Consider the following 22,906-nt stretch of genomic DNA (forward strand, 5'->3'; position numbering starts at 1 on the left):
ATGGCTGAAATACTTCTCTCAGTTGTGCTAATGAATTTAGAAGCAGGTAGCAGCAGCTTCAATACAAGTTTGCAAAATTCTCATGGCATTTGAAGGGCTTGTTTCAGACTACAGGTTTGTGGTTCACCTTTCTTAAAGTTTAAGAGGAGTGTGCAGCTCTTAAATACTACAAATCATACGTCTCGGTGGACTTGACACACAGCAAGGGTCCTGTGTACCCTGAGTTTCATACTGTAGTAAAAAAAAGTCACACTGAAGAATGGGAGGTTAAAATTAATAATCAGTGAACATATATTGTTTAAGATTATAGAATTAGTCCAAGCTTGTTGGTCTTGAAGTATAATTCTTGCTTTGGATATGAGGCTTAGTTCCCATACAAGCACAGCATTTGAGGGCTGGGTGAAAAATAAGATCTTGTATAGAATAGCAGTTAAAATGTCAGAACTGATGTGACCTGGATTTACCTCTGAAACTCAGTCACAATGAGTGACTTTTGGCCCTTCACTTTCTATGTCTTATCTACCTCCAGGGTTGTGGTTGTTGTTGTTATTTAAAAAAACAACTGATTTTTTAATTGAAAGTTTTCAAAACAGAATACAGTAAAAACCAATCTAATATACCTCCAGTGGTTGTTGAAGTTGAAATAGGGTAGGAAGAACCAGCTACACTTCCTTGAGCTTGGAGGAGAGGCAGAATAGAAATGTAATAGTAGAAATAATGAAATTACGGTGATAGACTTGCTTGTAGCTGAGTTCTACATAGTAAAGTAATGGGCTTATTTCACTAGTACACAATGTATCATTTTAGAAGACACCATGGCATTAAAAGCAGCATGTGGTGTATTCCAACTTAAGGAATCAGACCATGATTTGATTTTAATACTGTTTTCACTCTTATTCCTGTCAAGTTTTTTCCTTGATGAAAGACGGTGGCATCAAACTGGGCTTCTGTTGCTAAAATTACAAGTGCTGTCCATTTTTAGAAGGGTTGTAGAGTTCAGAGTCAGGATTGTGGAATTACATTACAGACTCTGTTAGACACTCAGAAGAATTTGAGAAATGATCAGTTGTAATCCAAGAGGTAAATATAACATGCTTTTTTTCAGCACCTGCACTTGTAAGGCATATTTTTATTTCAAATCAGGCTGCCAACATGCAAGTGGTTCTACATTCAGTGCTGTCCTTGTATTATCTGTTTGGAGATGAGATAATACCATCCCAAGTTTTTCCCAAGGAGAAATGGCATGGTTTTGAGAGGTTCAAATTGGAAAAAATATATATGAGATAATCCTCCTAAATGAACTTGGTAGTAACTGGAACAGTGCTTTTTTAAAAACATTATTATTGTGGCTGCTTACAGTTCAATATCTTTATTTCATGACATACCAACAACACATCTTCAAAAGTGCTATTTTGGCACTTATAAGCAACAGAATGTAAAATAGGAATCAGGTTCTGTTTCTTTAACATTGATGTAAAAACAGTAATCTTTATAGTGGTATCCTATGTGCTCCTGTTATTTAAAATAGGTAGCAATTCTGAAATTATTTGTTAACAGTTCAGAAATTAAGATATTAAACAGTAGCTGTTAAGAAAGTAAATGTTTTCCTACGCTACCTCTCACAACAAGCTTTCCTGCACCATTCTACAAAACTTCTGGAAGAAAGGAGAGTACTTCTTCAGATGAAAAAAGTATTCTTAATACGTTCTTGTTCATGTGTTACTATTTCGACAAGCCTAAGCCTGTTCAACTTGAGTGAGGCCACCAAATCCAATTCCTTTAGGACCAAAATTCTTTGCATAGCAAACTGGAAAAGAAAGAAAGGCATAAAGTTTGAGCTGTTTTCATGTGGCACTCAACAAAACACATATCCCATACTTCCTTCAATGCCGTCCCTGAAACTCAGCTTCTCCAAAAGAAGCCTTTGGAACAACCAATAACATATTGTAACTAAGCCAAAGTATGTGTAATTTAAATGAGATTGGGAGGAATTCAGTACAGCACTACAAAAACTGCAAGTTTTCCACTTGCCAGATGGAATGATCCCCCTCCCCTCTGCCTGTGTGCTGTTCTGGGGGTTCTGAGCCTGAAGAGCCAATTGGGGTGGAGGCAAAACCCCATTGTACTAACAGATCAATGGCCCTTTGCCTAGTTTCACATGGGTAAGAAGGAGAGGAAAGACACCAGGGGAAGAGGGTATCCTGCATTTCCTTGCCTCAGCATCACTGGCAGGTTGGGGTGGGAAGATTCAGAATAGTGTGGTGTCAAGACATGGGGGTATCTCATACTTGAGGGAGGAGCTCGATTTGTTTTCTCACATGTTTAGTTTAGCCCAGCCCTGAGAAGACAATTTGATCCTGTGAAAATTTGCACCTAGAATTCATAAAGCTAGCATTCCCATCCTGACCCCCTCCCCTTTCATTTAATAATATTTCCAGTTTCTGGTAGGAACCCAGTGCTATTGCAGCCAAAATGTGAGCAGTAGAGGCAGCCTCTTTCTTTAAGGACCTTTAAGAAAACCAAGTGGCAGCGGAGTTTCACTCTGAAAACAAGCTTTTTTGGTAACTCCACAAGTCTTCAAGGGAGGCACGTTAATTTGTCTGAATTAGGTTTGAGGCACGACAACTACACTTGCCTTTACAGTAAATCTCTCCATCTTTATCTGTGACATTTGTAGACTCTAGACTCTTTCCACAGAAAGCACATCGGAAGCATGTCTTGTGCCACGGCTGAAACGGAAAGCAAAAGAGTATTAAGGAAATCATAGACATTGCAGGTTTTCCTTTCCAAGATTTTTGCATTGGTAAATAAAGAGATTAACTCCCTTTACACAGACACCCACACACCTCTCCCCAGGTTTCACATTTTCAACAGCTCAGGTGGAAATCTATTACCAGACTGACTGGAAGCGATGGAATCTATTATTCTCCTGTAGAAAGGAAATGTGATCCTTTATATGGGTTGTCTCTGCCTATCTCACCACTGGCAGGAAGTTAAACTTTTGAGGAAGACATCAGAGGCAGGACCACCCCCTAACTCCTGATCTACTCCCTGCCTTTGCCACTTGAGGAAGGCTTCCTGCCCTGCTCTAGGCACAGCAAAAGAAAAAGGTGGGAACGCCATCTTGGAAAGGATTTCAAGAATATAGTGAATTGCTATGCTATATTACTGGATGTTAGCTTTATTTACAAGATGGAGTTGGTGGACACCCAAAGAAATGATGCCCCATTCTCTGAAAGGGACTGTTACCTCAGTGCTCTACTGGGTTGCTTTCCTCTCTTGTACATTTGTCAAGCAGCCACTTGGCAATCCCAACACACATTCCAAGATTGACTCATCTTCCTCAGGAAGGTTCTCCAGAGGGTAGCCTAGCTGTTTGTCAGACAAAGTCTTCCTGGGTTTATATGGACACGGCTTTATTATATTCTACTCAAAGAATGGCCTCCAACCCCATCTGGTAAAAATGGAAAGCGAATTTCTATTTACAGATAAGAGTTGGAGGACATTCTGCCCACCTCTCCTTCTTCTTGAGACCACCTCTGGTGTGGGCTGGGTTTTAGGGCTTCTGCCTGCCTCATACATATCATGTTTAGTGCTTGTGTTTGGTTTCTTCCTTCCAATTGTTGATCTACTTTCTAAGTTTCCATGTTTTATATGGTTCCTGTGCATTTTTGTTTTGTGGGGGCTGAGGAATAATAGGACTGGGGCGTTGTAAGGATCCCAAGAGACATCTTGTCCAACACCCTGCAATGCTGGAATCTCAACACATGAGTTGTTCCTCCTTTGACAGTTTGGACTGGAGAGCAAGACAATTCCTCTTCCTGGAAGAGGAGGCAAAAGACTTGGAAGGGCCTGCCTATCATGATTAGAGGGAGACATCATTTGACCCAGAGAATGTCCTCCAGTTCCATCTGTAAATAGAAATTCACACCAAGTACCAATTTCCATTTCCTGCTATTGGAGAACACTATAAAGAACATAGAAGGAATTCGACATCACTCTTTTACAAACATGCTGTTAGTACAGGCAGTTCTGCTTGCCTGACAGAATGATCTCGCCTCTCCTCCCCCCACTCACCATTCTGGGGGTTCTCCCATAGCAAATAGGAGGCATGTGGCAGATGTGGGGAGACTGGAAGGCCCCATTGCACTGGTGTCCTTCCGTGGCGCAGCAGAAATATTGGGGAGAGGAATAAACATTAAGCTTTCTATTACAAGAAGCTAATCGGTATTTGACTGGGAAGTTAGCCTCTTTTGCAATCAAGCCCTCCAGCCTCAGGAAAATACATTTAGAATCCATTTCAGGCAACTATGGTAGAAATCTTGAGTTTTAAGGATATAAACTCAATTACCAGCTGAAATTAGACAAGAACATTCGTGTCATGATGTTTGCATGCCTACTGAAGACATTTTTGTTTAATAAGTTTTTCCCTGGGGTTTGACCCAGTCATTTGTGGAATATTAATTGTGTTTTTTAAAAAGAATTTGTGAAGACGGCTATAGAGTTTGATGTTTTTAGAGCTGTGTTTTAGTCTATTTTTATCTTGTACCTCCCACCTTCAATGGCTTCAGCTTAGAATGGTTTTTACATTTGTGAAATAATATTTTTTAGTTGCCTTAATAAAAGCAAAGCTGTTGCAGTAAAATTAGTAAAATTATGTTGTATATGATTTTATGTGAAGTCTTAAAACATTTTATTTCTATGTGGAATTTAAATGCAGCTTATTTTGTTTTCTTTTAATCTGGTCTATGGGTTTACCTATTCCAACAGGGAAGCTGAACGTTTGAATTAAATGTTTCTTACCTTTCCTCCTCCCATTATCTTCTCTGCAGCATACACTGACTTCCCACAACGAGGGCATTTATCAACATCGCCAAATTTTTTGGCAAACTTTGAAGGGTTGGTAGGAGTGGAAGGACGAGCTGGCTTTGGTGAGCTGATGACAAGAATGTTCAGTGCACATTAAGCTTTTTATCTTGGAGCAGCTAAATTAAGCACTACAAGCAGAAGACGTGTCGTGGCATCCGTAACAAAACACTAATCACTTTTGGTTGAAGAATACAAATACTTTATACAAAAAGAGGGGGCATTCTGTGGAGGCAGAAAGTAGCCGCCATGCCTAAGGTAAAGGTAAAGGGACCCTTGACCATTAGGTCCGGTTGTGACGGACTCTGGGGTTGCGTTGCTCATCTCGCTTTATTGGCCGAGGGAGCCGGCGTACAGCTTCCGGGTCATGTGGCCAGCATGACTGAGCCGCTTCTGGTGAACCAGAGCAGCGCACGAAAACGCCGTTTACCTTCCCACCGGAGTGGTACCTATTTATCTACTTGCACTTTGACGTGCTTTCGAACTGCTAGGTTGGCAGGAGCAGGGACCGAGCAACAGGAGCTCACCCCATCGCGGGGATTCAAACCGTGACCTTCTGATCGGCAAGTCCTAGGCTCTGTGGTTTAACCCACAGCACTACCCGCGTCCCGCCACCATTCCTACTACCCTTCAATAACCCTCTCCTCCGTGAGATGTAATGTGCAGTGGTACCTCGGTTTTCAAACGTAATCCATTCCCGAAGACCGTTTGAGTTCTGAAACATTAGAAAACTGAAAACTCAAAAGCCGATAGCTAGGCCTCAGGATCTTGCACTCAGCGGAAGCTGCATGGCATGTTCGACTTCCGAGGCATGTTCGAAAACCAAAGCATTTACCAGTACTTCCAGGTTTACGGCATTCGAAAACCAAAATGTTCGTCAACCAAGACATTAAAAAACCGAGGTACCACTGTACTTGGAAGTAAGTCCTATCAATTTTCATCTAAGTTTCCTTAAGGTTACAGCTTTGGGAAATAATAATAATCTGATTCTACAAGTGATGAAAATCTTTATGGAATTAACGTATTCATGCCACCACACATCTTGTAATGCTCCTTTTCTTATTCTTACTGTGTTGCAATTGTAACCTTTCATTCCATGTCTTTATGAACATAGAATTCTCCAAATGAAACAGCCCCCGCCCCCCAATATAAAATACCCACAGTCATTTTTCTGCCCGCCTTCCTTAGACAATACAGATTACATTGTGGCTATTTAAGTATTAATAACATCTCAGTACAACGCAGGAAAATAATTTCATCATTGTACTGAGAACTGATCCTTTTGATTGTACTGCACTCAATGAGTCACAGTTGCGGTGAATAGTAAAGACTGTAAAGACTGTGACAATATGTAAAGCAAGGGCTCTTTCTGTAGTGTAATTGCCCACTGGCATAGGAAATCTTTTTCAAGTAATATTCTGCAGGGACAGAACATCATTAAAATGGATAAAAATTATTAGATCTATTGAAGAAAAGTCTGCACTACAGCTTCCCCTGCGTGTTGTTATGGAAACTAATGAAGTGACTTGATGCAACAGAGGCCATAATTATTATTTTTTTAAAAACCAGGGATTCCACTCACTGCTGTAGATCCAGCCCAAGATGCTCTCCAGTGTCTGTGCTGAGGCAGCCTGCACCTTGTCCAAAGCCAATCCCTTTTGGGCCATATTTTCTCCCGTAACAAGTTTTGCAGTAGATTTCAGATTCGTGGGCTGCTACTGTCGTACTGTCCAGAGCTTTTCGGCAGGCCACTGGAAAGGAAGCAAATGCACTGAAACATATGCACCTACAGTTTGCTATAGGTTTGGGGAGTTGGACAGGAGAGGGTTCCTGGAGCCTAAAGGTCTACTAAAAGCTACTTAAAAATCAGTGGCAAAATATGCTATTCACATCTGGGAAGCTCATACCAAGAACTAACTTAGTTGGTCTTAAAGGTGCTACTGGAAGGATTTTTTTTATTTTGACTATGGCAGACCAACACGGCTACCTATCTGTAACTCACATCTGGGATGTTAGTCAAATTACAGGTAAATGGCCCGGAAAAGTTAGGAGAGCAAATACTAAATGGTAGAGGTCTTTGTTTCAAATCTCTCCTCAGCCACAAACTCATTAAGTTGCTTCGGGCAAGCCACATACAGTCCTGCCCTCTCCACAACAGGAGTAACAGGACTGGCCTACTTTATAGGGCTGTTGTAAAGATTACTAAGAAGATCTATGTGAAGTGCTTTGGATATTCATAAATGCTGCATATATTTTTTAAGGTCTGGTCTTATTAAGCCTTGCTTGTGTCTCATAAATGTGTATTACATCTAAGCACCACTTTGGGAAGTAATTGCTGTCTGATTCTAAAAGTGATTATTACCTCTACACATATTAACAGAACTTAGTAAAGCCATCACCAGAATTGTAACCTGCTCCAATTCTTATTCATACTTTGCTTCAGTTGTGGAAAATGCCATATTCTCTTCAGACATAAAACATCCTGAGATAATGAGTGGTATAAAAGGGAAGAAATGCCACTGGAGATATTTAATTTTCTATCACTGGATTTTGGATCCAGTCCTAAATAGTGAAGAAATAGGAGAGTAGGGGAAAGAGAGAAACCAAAATTCCTGCAGAGTTCAATGGGATTTACTCTTTGATGATGATGATGATGATGATGATGATAATGATAATGATAATGATGATAATAATAATAATGATGATGATGATTATTATTATTATTATTATTATTTATTATTTACCAGTATACCCCGCCCATCTGGCTGAGTTTCCCCAGCCACTCTGGGCGGCTCCCAATCGAGTGTTAAAAACAATACAGCATTAAATATTAAAATATTAAATATTAAAGGTCAGCACCAACACTTTGAATTGTGCTCGGAAACATACTGGGAGCCAATGCAGATCTTTCAGGACCGGTGTTATGTGGTCCCAGTGGCCACTCCCAGTCACCAGTCTAGCTGCTTCATTCTGGATTAATTGCAGTTTCCGGGTCACCTTCAAAGGTAGCCCCACGTAGAGCGCATTGCAGTAGTCCAAGTGGGAGATAACTAGAGCATGCACCACTCTGGCAAGACAGTCCACGGACAGGTAGGGTCTCAGCCTGCGTACCAGATGGAGCTGGTAGACAGCTGCCCTGGACACAGAATTAACCTGTGTCTCCATGGACAACTGTGAGTCCAGAATGACTCCCAGGCTGCGTACCTGGTCCTTCAGGGGCACAGTTACCCCATTCAGGACCAGGGAGTCCCACCCACCCTGTCCCCCCAAAACAGTACTTCTGTCTTGTCAGGATTCAGCCTCAATCTGTTAGCCACCATCCATCCTCCAACCGCCTCCAGGCACTCACACAGGACATTCACCACCTTCACTGGTTCTGATTTAAAAGAGAGGTAGAGCTGGGTGTCATCTTCATACTGATGAACACCCAGCCCAAACCCCCTGATGATCTCTCCCAGCAGCTTCATATAGATATTAAAAAGCATGGGGGAGAGGACAGAACCCTGAGGCACCCCACAAGTGAGAGGCCAGGAGTCTGAACACTCATCCCCCAACACCACTTTCTGGACACAGCCCAGGAGAAAGGAGCGGAACCGCTGTATAACAGTGCCCCCAGCTCCCAGCCCCTCTAGACGGTCCAGAAGGATGTTATGGTCAATTGTATCAAAGGCCGCTGAGAGACACAGCAGAACTAGGAAACAACTCTCACCTTTGTCCCTAGCTCGTCAGATATCATCAACCAGTGCGACCAAGGCAGTTTCAGTCCCATGGTGAGGCCTGAATCCCGATTGGAAGGGATCCAAATGGTCCACATCCTCCAGGCGTGCTTGGAGTTGTTCAGCAACCACCCGCTCAATCACCTTGCCCAAGAATGGTAGATTTGAGACTGAATCAATAGTTGGCCATATTGGCTGGGTCTAAAGATGTTTTTTTAAGAAACGGTTTAATGACTGCTTCTTTCAGCGGGTCTGGGAAGGTTCCCTCGCAGAGGGAAGCATTCACCACCCCGCAGAGCTCATCACCCAGCCCTTCCCGGCTCGCTTTTATTAGCCAGGATGGGCAAGGATCAAGGAGACAGGTGGTCGGTTTCACTCGTCCAAGCAGCCTGTCCACATCCTCGGAGGTAACAGGTTGGAATTGATCCCATGTAACAGGACTCTAGCACTCTCTCGCCCCGGCCCTGCTCCCACGGTGAAGTCTACCTCTTTCCGAATCTGAGCGACTTTATGTGCAAAAAAAACTTTGCAAAAGCATTGCAGGAGATCTTGGGGTCCCTACTAGGCCCTGGTGATGAAGGTGGTTCCGATAGATTGCGAACCACCTGAAAGAGTCTCCTGCTGCTGTTTTCTGCAGATGCAATAGAGGCAATGAAGAAGGTCTTCTTCGCTGTTGCCATTGCCACTTGGTAGGCTCAACATTGAGCTCTAACCTGTGTCCGGTCCAATTCAGAGTGAGTTTTCTGCCAGCAGCGTTCTAGCCGTCTCAACGATTATTTCATCACCCTCAGCTCTGGGGGTTATATTGTTGTCCTAAAATTAAGACCAGTAAAGCAAGACATTTCTGGCACTATGTGAAGCTGATCTGTCCCTTTTCTGCATTCTTCTCTGTGAAAAAATGATTTTGTGTGTCTGTGTGTGTAAGGGGAGTGATGCAGATAAAGTGCTTCTATTTCTGGCCCCTCTGGGACAGAGTATCTGTTTGCTGCAACAGATGGAGTCAAAGACCTTGAAGTGCTATTGTTGAAACAGCTCCGAGATATTCGTCAATCTGCTGGCAGAGGCAGCACAGCCGCCATGAATTAGTTTTAGGCTTACAAATTGTGATCATGCCACATGTCCACCACAGATGTGCTTTAAGTAAAAGTCAACTGGGAAGTAAGTAAATAGCAAGCCACACATGGAAGTGTATCTTTCAAGTCAGTCACAGGGCTGCAGATAATAAGTGGGCATTTAATTTTTAAAAAAATGGAGGAAGGGGACTTTTCTGCCTGCATTATACTATAGAAATAGGAAGAGGATGGTGATATTGTGCATTTGATGGCACATTATGAGCTGCTTTTACCTCTCTAGTTTTTGATGATTTTTTTATTTAATCTCTGACTGAATCTTTGCTGTAGCTGATTTTGTTACTTTTATGGACTGGTGTGGTTTTAGTGTTTTACCAGGGGAATCGAGATTCTTGCTGCTTTGCTTTAAGTTATTATTATTGCTATCATAATCAATATATTAATTTATTAATTATGCCCCCGTATTTGAATAATGTAACCAGCATATTGTACAGCATGAGCATAAGATCATATACTATATACTTATACAGTGGGATCTTGGTTTTCAAATGTAATCCATTCCAGAAGACCGAGAAAATCGAAAAGCAATGGGCAAGTTCAATGGGGAAAATGGAAAAACATGCCACGGAAGCCATTTGACTTCCAAGGCGTGTTCAATAATGGAAGCAATTACTTCCGGGTTTTTGGCATTCGGGTTCCGAATTGTTCGGCTTCCGAGACGCTCAAAAACTGAGGTTCCTCTGTATATAAAACTAATGAAGTTTCAAAAAGCAATGCAAAAGAATGTATAATCTAAACCATATCAACAGCAGCACAGCTAGAAGATATTACACATTCACAATGCAAGTAAAGGCATGTTCACTCAGAAATAAATCCTGCTCACTTCAATGGAACTAATTTCCAAGTAAGCATGTATGGGACTGCAGCCCACAACCGACAGCAATAAACCTAGATTTACATCAAAGTCTTCAGACAAAGGGTATCTGCAATTTCTGGCAATAGTCACCTGCTGGCTATGCCAACAGGGCATGAAGCTCAAGATGGACAGAACTGGTGCACTTTATAACATAAAATTTGTATCCAGTAACATAAAAGGTGTATTGACATTTTCAACCTGATAGAAAGTCTTTAATGATAGTAGCATGTGCTTCACAAATGCTCCTGTTCATTCCAATAAAACAGGATTTTGGTATCAGTTTATGTGGTTTACTCTTGGTAGAGGACATCTTTGGGCTTTCCCCCCTTTTTTATACTTTCAGGAAGAGAAATGCCATCACCTGCTGAGGCAGAGTGCTGCCTGCCTCCCTATCAGAGGCAGAAACTATGAACAGAGAAACTGAATTGTGAATAGCCCACTTAAAGTGTGGGTAGACCTGCCCTGCACCATTCACTGTCAGTCTGTCATTCAGAGAGCCAGCAAGAAAAATAATTACTGATCAGGGTTGTAGAGGCAGGAAGTCCTTTCTAAAGTTTAACCACAACTCAGCTTTCCTGTACTTTAAAACCATCACTCTTTATCCTATCTTCAATGGATCTCAGTTTAAATTACGGGAAAGTAAATGAGGGTTGAACATTAGAGGAGAATGTCTTACCAATCAGGGACAATCAGTAAGGAAAACAAGCTGCTGTCTGCCAGCCATCAATCCTTCTCTGTCCATGCCTTGCTAAGCAATTCCTTTTTTTAACCTTAGTTCCAGTTACAGATAGGTAGCCGTGTTGGTCTGCCATAGTCAAAATAAAAAAAATCCTTCCAGTAGCACCTTTAAGACCAACTAAGTTAGTTCTTGGTATGAGCTTTCACACACGAAAGCTCATACCAAGAACTAACTTAGTTGGTCTTAAAGGTGCTACTGGAAGGATTTTTTTTATTTTTTTTAACCTTGTCCTCTCCCCCTTAACTTTATCTGATGATTGTTTGATTTGAAACATCTGCTTTTATTGTTTTTTAATATTTTGTTGGGAGTCAGCCAGAGTAGCTGGAGCAGCCCTGTCAGATGTATAAGGTAAAGGGTAAAGGAACCCCTGACCATTAGGTCCAGTCGTGACCGACTCTGGGGTTGCAGCGCTCATCTTGCTTTATTGGCCGAGGGAGCCGGCGTACAGCTTCCGGGTCATGTGGCCAGCATGACTAAGCTCCTTCTGGCGAAACAGAGCAGCGCACGGAAACACTGTTTACCTTCCCGCCAGAGAGGTACCTATTTATCTACTTGCACTTTGACGTGCTTTCAAACTGCTAGGTTGGCAGGAGCAGGGACTGAGCAATGGGAGCTCACCCCATTGCGGGGATTTGAACCGCCGACCTTCTGATCAGCAAGTCCTAGGCTCTGCGGTTTAACCCACAGCGCCACCCATATAAATAATAAAGGTGTTGTTGCTGAGTTAAACTGAGTGTAATTTCTTCCCTATTCTTCACTGAAGATAATAACTTGTTGGCATCCGTCTATCCCAAGAGACAGTGATGTGTGCCTCCAGTCAAACCACTGTGTTAGCAGCACCAGCGTGACCTCCCCAGGGCACAAGCCTGGGCAGTGTGTATGGAGGTTCTGGGCTGCCCAGGCAACAGGACCCCACTCTTGACCTAGCTGATATGGTCCCAAGGAAAGCAGAGCAATATGTTGGGCACCAGCTTGGCTGCAGGTGTTGCTGGAAGGAAGCATGCAAGGTGCCATCCAACCGTCTTTGGGGCTCCACTCTGAATTTGTGCAACAGAGGGTTAGGATTAGAGTTTTCCTTCTCCTAGATGGGCTACCTTCCCAGGTTGACAACCCCATCTACCCTTCAGATAATAACTATTCCACCATAAACCTCCATTCTCCACATATTCCTTTCAGTTTAGACGAGTAGGGTTAGTGCCACAATCAACTGTAGTATAAGTTACCAGACGTCCCCGTTTCCCAGGGACAGTCCCCGGATTTACAAATCAGTCTCCATACAAAATCCATTGAAGTTGAAAAGTGTTCCTGGATTCATTGAAAAAAATCTGGTAACCTTACTGTAGTACATTGTGGATTCACTGGTGAAATAAAATAGCATAGATCCACTTACTGCAATGGAAGCACGTCTTATGAAAACTACGGCCATTACACTGGATTTCTTCAGCATGGTAGACAGTCTTGTCACACGCACCACATTTGGCTCCACCTCCCCAGTTTGGCATCCTTGAAACTTTCAACTGGTTTGCAATGACACCTTTAAACCAAAATACAAATGAGCCAGAATGAGAACATGTTAGTAACCTAGTTTGCTCTCTCATACCTCTCTCTTTAGTAGTGGTCACCGTTCCGGCAGCCCTTCAGAATGCCCCCTAGAAGGAAGCTACGTCATGATGTGGCATCATTCTAGAGCATTCTGGGGGAAGCAATGGTGGGCTCCTAGAGGGTGACCACTCAGAGTTGCTCCACCACCTCTGGTGGCAGCGGCAGAAAAGAAAGGCAAGCAGAGGTTGCTACCACTACTGTGAAACTGATATGCCTTCCTGAGACTTTGGGGACTTTCAGATGGGTGTTTATTCAGTGCTCCTCTTGGATCTTTTTTTTTTTTTTTTTTAATGATATTTATTGAAATTTGAAAAATACAAAACTTACACAAAAACAAAACAGAAAGAAAAGGTAAAAAATAAAAGTACAAAAAATAAAGGTACAAATATGAGAAAATAGAGAATATAGAAGAAAAATAGAGGAAAAAAACAAAACAAGTTCATTATTTTCGAATCCTTAACTGTCATTACCTTCTTTCTTAGACCTCCTCCTCCTCCCTTCCTTTGTATTCTAGTTATTAATTATCCCAGCAAATCCTTTCCTTTCCATATTTCAAAAAAATAAGACATAAAAAGAATTCTAAACTAATTTAATCCTATCTTTCTATATTAAAATAAACCTTAAAGTTTAAAATTTAAGTCTTAACTTTACCAACTTCTTGTGTTCATAATGTTCTTTCATAATTCTTTATACATCTTTACTAAAGCCAGGTAATTTCTTCCAACATTTTTCTATCATTCATCAACTTTATTAAACATTCTATTAGTTAAAAAAGAGAAAAAGAAGCACATAAACAAGTCCAATCTTTATCCAACGTCCCTTCCTCCTGGTTCCGGGATTTGTCAGTCCTTATTCCCCAATCTAACCCGGTGACCTTATGTCCGAGGCCCTCAGGTCACTTCCATGGCCCTTCCGCTGCTCTTCTTCATATTTGTGGCTGTAGTCTCTTGCTCGTGGTAACTCCAACTTAATAGTGTTTTTAGCCCTTCTCATCAGATCAAACCCTTTTCCGTATTCATCGCTGCATTCCATGTAGTGTTTAGAAGCGTACTTCATGGGCCCTCCATAATTGTGGGCCCCCACAATCCCAAACATATCGCAGCCTGTTACCGTATTTAAGAAGTCCAGATATCCCGACATAGGGGGGTCGATCCAGCCCCCCATTTCCAGACCACACCGAACTTTCCCTTCCCAAATCTGGTTTTTTCCAAGTTCCTTTTTCCAATCCGAAGGATCAAACTCCTGTTGGGTCTGTTCTGTCAAAACACTCTCCTGATTTGATGCCACAAACCCCTGTTCTGTCAAAACACACTCCTGGTTTAAGTCCTGGATAGACTCCACATATATTCCCACAGTCTGGTCAAAACATTCCACTGACTGTCTAAGATTTCTAGTCGAATTGGCCATCCGGTTCACCTTATCGTGTAATTCTTCCAGTAGAGTATTTGTTTTGTAGAGCAGGCTCACCCAGACTTCTGAAAACATTGTTGCGCTTTCCCACGGTTGTTTTGTAGCAACTGTCAAGTCCTTAAGATTAGTTACAGTTTCAAAGGCTCCCCCTAGGGGGAAGACTTATATTTGTTTTTGCTACATTTCCAAAATACTTGCAATACTTTATCCATATATATTCCTTTATAATGCGAAAGGGAACAGTAAAGTCACAAGAATTTTCTTCTTTTAACTATCTGTCACACACAATTTTCTTGATAGATTCTCGTCAGTCCTGACTTCCCCGCTCCAGGATCAGGACGAAAATAACTTCCTTTTACTCCTTCAAATAGTCCAAAAAGAATATTCCCAGTTTAAAATGTTGGAATCCACTCTTTTAAAAGCGATTTTCTAAGCTCTAGTGTAAATTGCCTTTGCTTTGTTCTATTTACAAAAGAACAGAAGGGTGACTTCCTGTTTAGCCCTTCCCGCTCCGTACCAAATTCAATAGATTTTTTCTTTTTTTTTATAGTCCAATTCTGTCCTTTTCGCAAATCTTCATTTACTGTCCCATTTGTTCAATTTCTAAGTACTCACGGGTGTTAATTTTAAAGTCCGAATTGTCCAGGAAAAAAGGCAGCGCTCTCCGGCAACAGCTACGCGGCTTCACTCCAAAAAGAAGCAGACGACTCACAGCACAGCGCCACTTCCCCGCTCTGTTCCGGAGCCCTTTGCCGGGTTCCTTTGCAGATTGGGGGGGCGCAAACAGTGCCCGCCGAGTCCCAGGGTCACAGGCTTCACCCGCCTGTGATTTGAAGGGTCCCCGCTGCGCCGAAGCGGTGTAGACCCGATTTTTGTGGAGCAGCTTCCCTCCGAGTTAGAGGGAATCCGCCATTACTGTTGGCACCACCTCCGGAAGTCTCAGTGCTCCTCTTGGATCAAATCTCCTTCTGGCATCAAAAGACCAGACCATATCCCCCACCCCCCAATCTGAATTTTACCTTTCTGTGGTAAAATCTAACAACAACAATCTTCTTCTTTGGCGATCACTCATAACCAAGTAAGATTGTTTTCCATAAACATGGTTTTAACAATGAGTCTGTAAGTGACTGTGGAGGCCAATTCTGGATCCATATGTCCTTCCACAGTGGGGGCATAGGTTTCTGGGTGGGAGTTGATAATGGTGAGCGTTTGCCAAGCGTGCCTTCCTCTTAGTGCATTTATCCCTTTCGTCCTGAGTTTGAGCATCTTCAAAGCCCATGACACCTTTGGTAAAGGCTGTTCTCCAATTGAAGTGCTCACAGGCCAGTGTTCCCCAATTGTTGGTGTTCATACTACATTTTTAAAGATTTGCCTTGAGAGAGTCTTTAAGCCTCTTTTGTTGACCACCAGCATTATGCTTTCCATTCTTAAGTTCGGAATAGAGTAGCTGCTTTGGAAGACCATAATCAGGCATCTGCACAACATGACCACTCCAATGAAGCTGATGTTGAAGAATCATTGCTTCAACACTGGTGATCTTTCCAGTACATTGGCATTAGTTTGCCTGTATTCCCAAGTGATGTGTAAAAAATTTCGAAGATACTGTTGATGGAATCTTTCGAGGAGTTGGAGATGGTGCTTACAAATGGTCCACGTTTCACAAGAATACAATAAGGTTGGTAGTACAATAGCTTTGTAAACAAGCATTTTTGTTTCCCTGCGAATGTCCCAGTCCTCAAACACACTGCACTTCAATGTGGAGAAAGCTGCACTCGCAGAGGCCAGGCGATGCTGGATTTTGGCAACAATGTCGGCCCTTGAGGAAAATCTAACAACAACAATACCCCACTGCCAACAATCTCAGTGACCTGTTGTGAACTTCATACAGGATAGGGGCTTAATTTGCAAAGCTCCCCAAATTTTCCTGCCAATTTTGCACAGACATTTTAAGCTGAATTTAACTTTCAGCTCTTCCTTTTTTAAAAAGATGCACTCCAAAAAATGTTGCCTTCTGTGCAGCTATTAATGATACAGAAATCCCCTCCAGTTCTGAACCAGGTACACAGCTGACATCTCTTGCTGCTCCAATTACTGTTTCATCAAAGCCTGTGATGTGTTCGCACCTGCCTTCTCAAACTGCAGTTTGTTCCTTCCAAGTATTTCACTTTTACTCTACTTGCATGCAATTGCCTCAGAGATTAAGGCGCTGCTGAACTTTTTGGATTCATCTCCACATTGAGAATAAAGTAATGGCTCTGCCACATTATTGTGGGACTATGCTGTGCCTATTAAGGGGGCAACAAGGATTCTGCCTTTGAAATGGAAATGTTGCCTAACTACATGTACTCAGCCCAGGAGGAGGGAGAGGAGATAGAGTTGTATTCCTAAAGCATTTGAACTGACTCTTGCAATGATACATTGGGGGTACTCCTGACCATGTATATTCATCAGGAATAAGGGTATACCTGGCAGTTCAGTCCCTAGTAAACTGCTAGGAGAAATATGCCATGGTAATGGTATAGGATAACTCTATCGATTTAAAACAGGAGTGGGAAAACTTTCAGCCTGGGGGCTAAGTTCTCTTCCGGACCACCATACAGTGGTGGGTGGGGTCAGAGGCAAAAGTGAGTGTAGTAACAAATACAATTTTTATCTTTTCTATCCTCCATCCAGGCAAGCAAGAGGCATTATCAGAGGTCGAGGACAAAGTCCAGCCAGGCAAAAACACAGGGGGGGGGGGAGCAAAACCAGTAATTGGTGTGGCCTGGGCCTGACAAAGAGGTCTGGAGAGCTACATTTGGACCCTAGGGTGGCTGTGCGTCATATTTTAAAGAGGACAGACTTCTGTTTGAGGAGTCATTGGAAGAAAGCCCTCTGACGGAAGTCTGTCCAGTCCAAATCTGGTTTAAAGGTTAAAAATAAGAGAGTGAAGGGACCTTGAATCTGCCCATCAACAGCACTTGGCCGGCAGATTAAGCAGCCACACAGCTCAGCTGGTCAGAGTCTTTCGCACCATGGTGAGATGAATCACATTTCTATTCCATTTTTTCCTCCTAAATTTTCAGTTATACATCAAAACCACCCATCAGTATCCTCTTTTGCCTACCGTATCCAGTAGGCAGCTATATTCTCTGCCACCTTATGTTTCTAGCTGAGCTCCTTTCCTTTCTTTAGCTCAGTCTTCTCACTTATTCCCCCCTGAGCAGATGCTATTTTATCACAGCTTGCTATGTGGTGTTGCTCAGCGACGGAAGTTAAAAGGAATTCTTTCCCGCAGGCATCGTGTCTCTGATATGATACGGTTGGTTATGAAGGCAGACTGCAGAATGAATTCCCACATGCTGGATTTTACAGCACAGCGATGCACACGTCTGTGCAGAGCATTTGAAAGTGTATCGGCTCAAAAAGGATATTGTAGGATTGGAAAAGAAGTAGAAAAGGAAAAGCCCAAATAATCAAGTAGCTTGAGCAAATGCCCTATGAGGAGAGGTTAAAACATTTAGGGGTTTATAGTTTAGGGAAAAAATGGGGAGGAAAGACACATTACAGAGGTTTATTGGATTATGCATGGTGTGGAGAAAATAAACAGAGAAGAGTTGTCCTCTCCTTTGCATAACCCTAGAGCCCAGGGCCAGTCTCACTGCCTGTTCAATTGTCCTCTCTGAGCAGGTAAGCAGAGAAAAGAGTAAGATAATGGAGCAGTTTCCTTCTGTTGTGTCTCTTTGAGGTTTGTCCAACAATGAAATCTCTTTCAATAGTGAGTTGCCATACATCCGGAATTTCCCGGACACAGCTGGGATTCATCTATCGAAAAGAGTATCCGGGAGGAATGGCAGCCCATATCAGCAGTGCTGAATTTTTTTGGCAAGTCCCCCCCCCCCCAAATAGGCAAAAACTTCATGGGTGGGGGAGAATTTTTTCCAAAAAAGACCAAAAACTTTGCCCCCCCCCCAATGCTCAACAACTTTTGTGCCCAGATTTTCACTTGTTGAAATATGGCAACCCTATTTTAACCTCTTATTCCTGTGCCACAGGAGTGGCTAACCTGTGGCCCTCAAAATTTTATTTGGCTCCACCTCCCATCAGCTCCAGCCAGCATGGCTGATGGTGAAGGGAGAGGAGCCACAGGGTAGCCTGTTGTAATAGTACTAAAATTGTCAGCTCCTTCTTAACCCCCTGGGTAGCTCTCTACTTCCTGGCTTCCTTTTTCTTCTTCTATCTCTTACAGAAAAGTTCCAGTTTCTCTCCTGGAAACTAGTCCTGCAGGAGTATTCATGAATAATTATTCATAAATAAACAGCAACTATACTACATTTCCCCTTTCCCTCTTTTTTTTTTTTTTAGATTAAAATGAACAATAATAGATTTGAGTGACACTTCTAACATTAGAAAGCTTACCACAGACTTACACATGCTTTCTAAAATGCGTACTTATATAAATGCACTAGACATAAACATGTCTTTAAGTCTGGACGGTCTTTGGATAGCTTGGTCACTCCTAATAGTCTTCTTTTGAGTAGGTTCCACAGCCACTATATCTACCATGGGCATATCAAAGGGGGGCAGGGGGTACCTGCTCCCCCAAATCAATACAAATCTGAGGTTCTGACCCCCCCAAAAGCCTGCTTCCCTCTAACAAAAATCATGGCTACACCCATGATTTCTACTGTTCCATTACTGCTGTTATTACCAGATTTTTCAACATGTTGCAGTCATGAGAGGTCTCTGCATCATTGTACTCAAGCTGTGGCAGGACCTTTAACAGATGTTTGACATTCTTAATTACAGTTATCTAATTATCAGTGCTAACAAGCTCAAAATAAGTAGCTGATCTGCTCCAAAGAGTTACATAGCATGCATGCTTATCTATTGGCTGATGCTGATCACCTGTGCTATTGCTAGCAACGCAGGCCAAATCTCCAACTCTGAAGTGTTGTTTTGCAGCACCGGCACTTTCAGAACCTAAGAAGGCCTTGCTGGGCCAGGCAAAAGGCCCAACTAGTCCAGCATCCTGTTCTCACAGTAGCCAACCTATGAGAAGCTCACAAGCAGGGCATGAGCATATCTACACTCTCCCCACTTGTGATGCCCAGGAGCTGGTATTCAAAGGCATGCTGCCTCCCACACTGTTGTTTCATCTTCTCCTGAAATGGTTGGTGAATGTCTTTGAGGCCCTATCTGCAGTATACATTTAAAGCAGTATGATACCTCTTTAAGCAGTCATGCCTTCCCGCAAAGAACTATGAGAGCTGCAGTTTGTTAAGTGTGCTGAGAGTCGTTTGGAGACCTCAATTCCCCTCACAGAGCTGCAATTCTCAGTGTGGCTTAACGATCAATCCCTGTTTCCAGCGAACTCTGGAAATTGTAGCTCTGGGAGGGAAATACAAGCCTCCTAATAACTCTCAGCTCTTACTAACTGTAGTTCCCAGGATTCTTTGGGAGATGCCGAATGTCCGAATGTTTAAGCTGATGTGATGCTGCTTAAATTGTATGGTGCAAGCAAGGCCTAATAAAAAGATCATTTGCCTCACCTTGGTTGTAGGGCCCAGGCGCAAATTTCACATAGCAAAAGCAATCTAGCAGGTGTCTCTGTTAAAGTTCTGTGCAGAGGAACTTTGCTCAGTAGGAGATTGGTGAAAGTATCTTGTATAGAGGGGCTCCTTGAAACCTGGACCTGGCAATGTGTTTAGTTATGCTAACCTTTGTATTTAAGAGGTCAAAATGAAATTAATCCAGAATCACACATCATGCTGCATGCTTTTACAGTACCAATCACCTCTTAGGTTTGGTAATGGCTGGAAGAGAGAAAAGGGGTCTAGACCAGGGGTTGTCAACCTGGTCCCTTCTGCCCACTAGGGGGCGTTTCAGGATTTTAGGTGGGTGGTAGGGGGTTCTACCGCATAAGCTGAATCCTCCTTCCATTGAGCACTGGTGGATGGTAAGGAAATTTTACCATCAAGAAAGATGCATTAGTGGGTGGTAGGTATAAAAAGGTTGACTACCCGTGGTCTAGATACGTCCTTCATCTTAGGTGACTGGCATTGTCATTAAGCTCAGAGATAAAAGGGGAAATGAATACTTTGGCTATATTCTGTGAGCATGGAGAGGTGATACAATCACAGCTGCTTGGCTGGTGGCAAAAAAGTAAGTACAATGTCCTCTTCATAGACTCATGTTTCAGATGTACCGCAGAATCTAGTAGGTGGGTATCTGCTTTGCTCATGGCGCTTTCTTGATGTCTCTGAGTCATATTTTCTTGGATGATCAAATGCTAACTTGACATTAGAACACCACATCAACATTTGTCAAGTTGTTCTTGACCCAGTCCTTGCCAGGAGAGTTGTTTTCTTACTATAGCAACCTCACCCCCAAAATAAAAGTTGTGCTGAGTTTCTCTCAGTGGTGCTAGACAAAACCACAACTGAGGTATTCTTAACTGAGTCAAAGGATTTTGAATAGTGAAAGATTTATCAAGTTCTATCCTTCATTCATAAAAATTACCCTCTAAATGTCAAAAAGAATATGGAGCAGATTTTGTGTTGATATATTACAAAAAGGAGTTGCTTTGATTCTTTCTCAGCTTAAAGCAGAAAAAACCACCCCAAAATAATCTGAGCTGATATGAGTTATAAAGAAAACATAATACTGGGAAACCTATAGAAGAACTGCTGTGGACTATCAATATTGCCATTTCTAAGAGCATTACACTAAACCTGTTCTCTCACATCAATGTTGAATGCATTTGATGATACTGAATACTGAAGATTTCAAGTTTAAGGAAATATTGACTTAGGAACACTACTGTCATAGAGTCTTTTAAAGAACAAATAGACTTCAATAAACTTCTATTTTCTTTATTTCTTTATGAAGAAAAACACAGAAATATAACTTCACTCTTAAACGATTTCGGCTAGAGCAAAACAACTGAATTACTATTTCTTGTGACATAAGATGGCTAAGATAATTAGTTGCCTAGTGCACCCACAGTTCTCTATCAGGAAACTTAAGGCCTGATTCCAGTTTAAAACAACACCATCTAATAATGAAATTACTACTAGTGCTAGTATCAGGAGCAGCAAACGTTTCATTCAGTATCGGAGGTTTAACACTGCACAGCACATAATGTTCATCTTTCTAAGGGTATTTTAAAAATCTATCATTCAGAATTTTTGGATATCAAGATGCTAACCGCCACTTCTTAACATAATTTTTGCCAGCATTACATTTTTAGTTGTGCTGTACCTAAATAGATTTTCATTTATTGGAAGAAAAATTCAGAGAACCACAACACATTTGGAAGTAGCCAAAAAAAGATGTTAATAATCAACATGTTGGGAATCTTCACATAAAGCATCATGCCCCCGCAAACTTAAAATACAGAGCACTACCTTGGCTTGTAAATTAAATGAGATATAGGAAAAACATTCTCTTAATGAAAAGGAAAATGCTCAACGTGCTCCTCATTAAACCTAATTGGAGCCTTTTGACACTTTATCATCATGACTTACCAGGATGAGTTGTATCCCCTTGTCTTCTGTGTCTTTTTTGAATAGCTTAAGCTAGGATCTGGAAGTCTTTAAATACTTCCAAGTAGTTACAAGCTTTGGCTAGGAAAGGGTGAGGGGAGTAGTGTGTGTGTGTGTGTGTGTGTGTGTGTGTGTGTGTGAAGGGGCACAGGAGAAAGAGTACGTGAGCAATGCTACTGCTATCCGGTGGCTTAAAATAACTTGTGACAAAGCCTTGGATTGAGCACCAATTATGAGCAAGTTGCAGAACAATGCAGGGCCCTCCGATTACACCCAGATGCCCTTTCCAAGTGCAGCTGCCTAGATATAAAGAAATTTAATAAATCAATGTGTCACACAGGGCATGTGCTAGGTGAGAGGTCAATTATGATTGAATCTTTAAAAATAAAATTAAAGGCAGAAACACTGATCAACAATATAGGCAGCAGTATGACGGTGTCCACAGCCACGATGAATGGTCATTAGGGAAATACCTTACATGAATACTAAGTTGCGTAAAGAAAATAATATGAGAATTGCGTTGCTACAACCTAAAGCCAGTAACAGTCGAGCCAGTTGGTCAGGTATCAACCATGGAGCTGGCACTCATTGCTACTTTTGTCAAGCTGCAGCACTTCTGACAAAGCCTTACAGAATGCTCTGTTCACTTTTTGTGAAGAAACAGGGCTTTCAGACATTTTGTTCTGGGTTTTTACTTGGTTTCAATGGTTGCTTTTTTGCTTCAAGGGCACCTCCTGCTTAGGAGAGTCCAAAGTTCAGAGGAAGTTGTTCACAGAAGAGTAAGAAATCTAAGAGGTGATGGTTTGCTTACAACATTTTGCACAGGGAGGGTCAAAGTTTCATTCTAGGCATCTGGAAATTAAGGGAAAATAGAAAATTAACCCAGATTTTCCTTTCCTCCTGTTTGGGTAAAAGGGGGGTGGATTAGTAAAAACAACAACTGTATATAGGTCATGTTTAACAATAGATCAATTAGTCAGATGGCTGTGAAGTCAGAAACGTGAAGGCCTGAAACTTCAAGAGAGAAAAAGGGAATGAAACAGTTTCAGAGACCTGGAACC

The 22,906-nt window shown here is 42.0% G+C and overlaps 1 protein-coding gene across 1 annotated transcript; it reads right to left on the reverse strand.

Moving 5' to 3' along the window:
• Positions 1-1,353: 1,353 nt before the first annotated feature.
• CSRP3 (cysteine and glycine rich protein 3) lies at positions 1,354-21,986 on the reverse strand. The gene is made up of 6 exons (XM_080984310.1): positions 21,828-21,986; positions 12,698-12,841; positions 6,449-6,617; positions 4,804-4,936; positions 2,636-2,729; positions 1,354-1,807 (listed from the first exon to the last, which is right to left on the reverse strand). The coding sequence occupies exons 2-6, from the start codon at positions 12,807-12,809 to the stop codon at positions 1,737-1,739; spliced, it is 579 nt and encodes a 192-aa protein (XP_080840436.1). The 5' UTR covers positions 12,810-12,841; positions 21,828-21,986; the 3' UTR covers positions 1,354-1,736.
• Between the last annotated feature and the right edge of the window lie 920 nt (positions 21,987-22,906).

Source organism: Podarcis pityusensis, assembly GCF_964106645.2.
Source record: "Podarcis pityusensis genome assembly, chromosome: 1".
NCBI classification, from domain to species: Eukaryota; Metazoa; Chordata; class Lepidosauria; order Squamata; family Lacertidae; genus Podarcis; species Podarcis pityusensis.

What these genes read in the sequence shown, in the direction of transcription:
- CSRP3 (XM_080984310.1), bottom strand. Translation starts at nt 12,809, where the DNA reads ATGCCAAACTGGGGAGGTGGAGCCAAATGTGGTGCGTGTGACAAGACT. An exon ending in CTTGGGCTGGATCTACAGCA is followed by an intron (nt 4,937 to 6,448) that starts GTGAGTGGAATC and finishes TCTTGTCATCAG; the next exon opens with CTCACCAAAGCCAGCTCGTC. An exon ending in TGGAGAGATTTACTGTAAAG is followed by an intron (nt 1,808 to 2,635) that starts GCAAGTGTAGTT and finishes TTTCTTTTCCAG; the next exon opens with TTTGCTATGCAAAGAATTTT.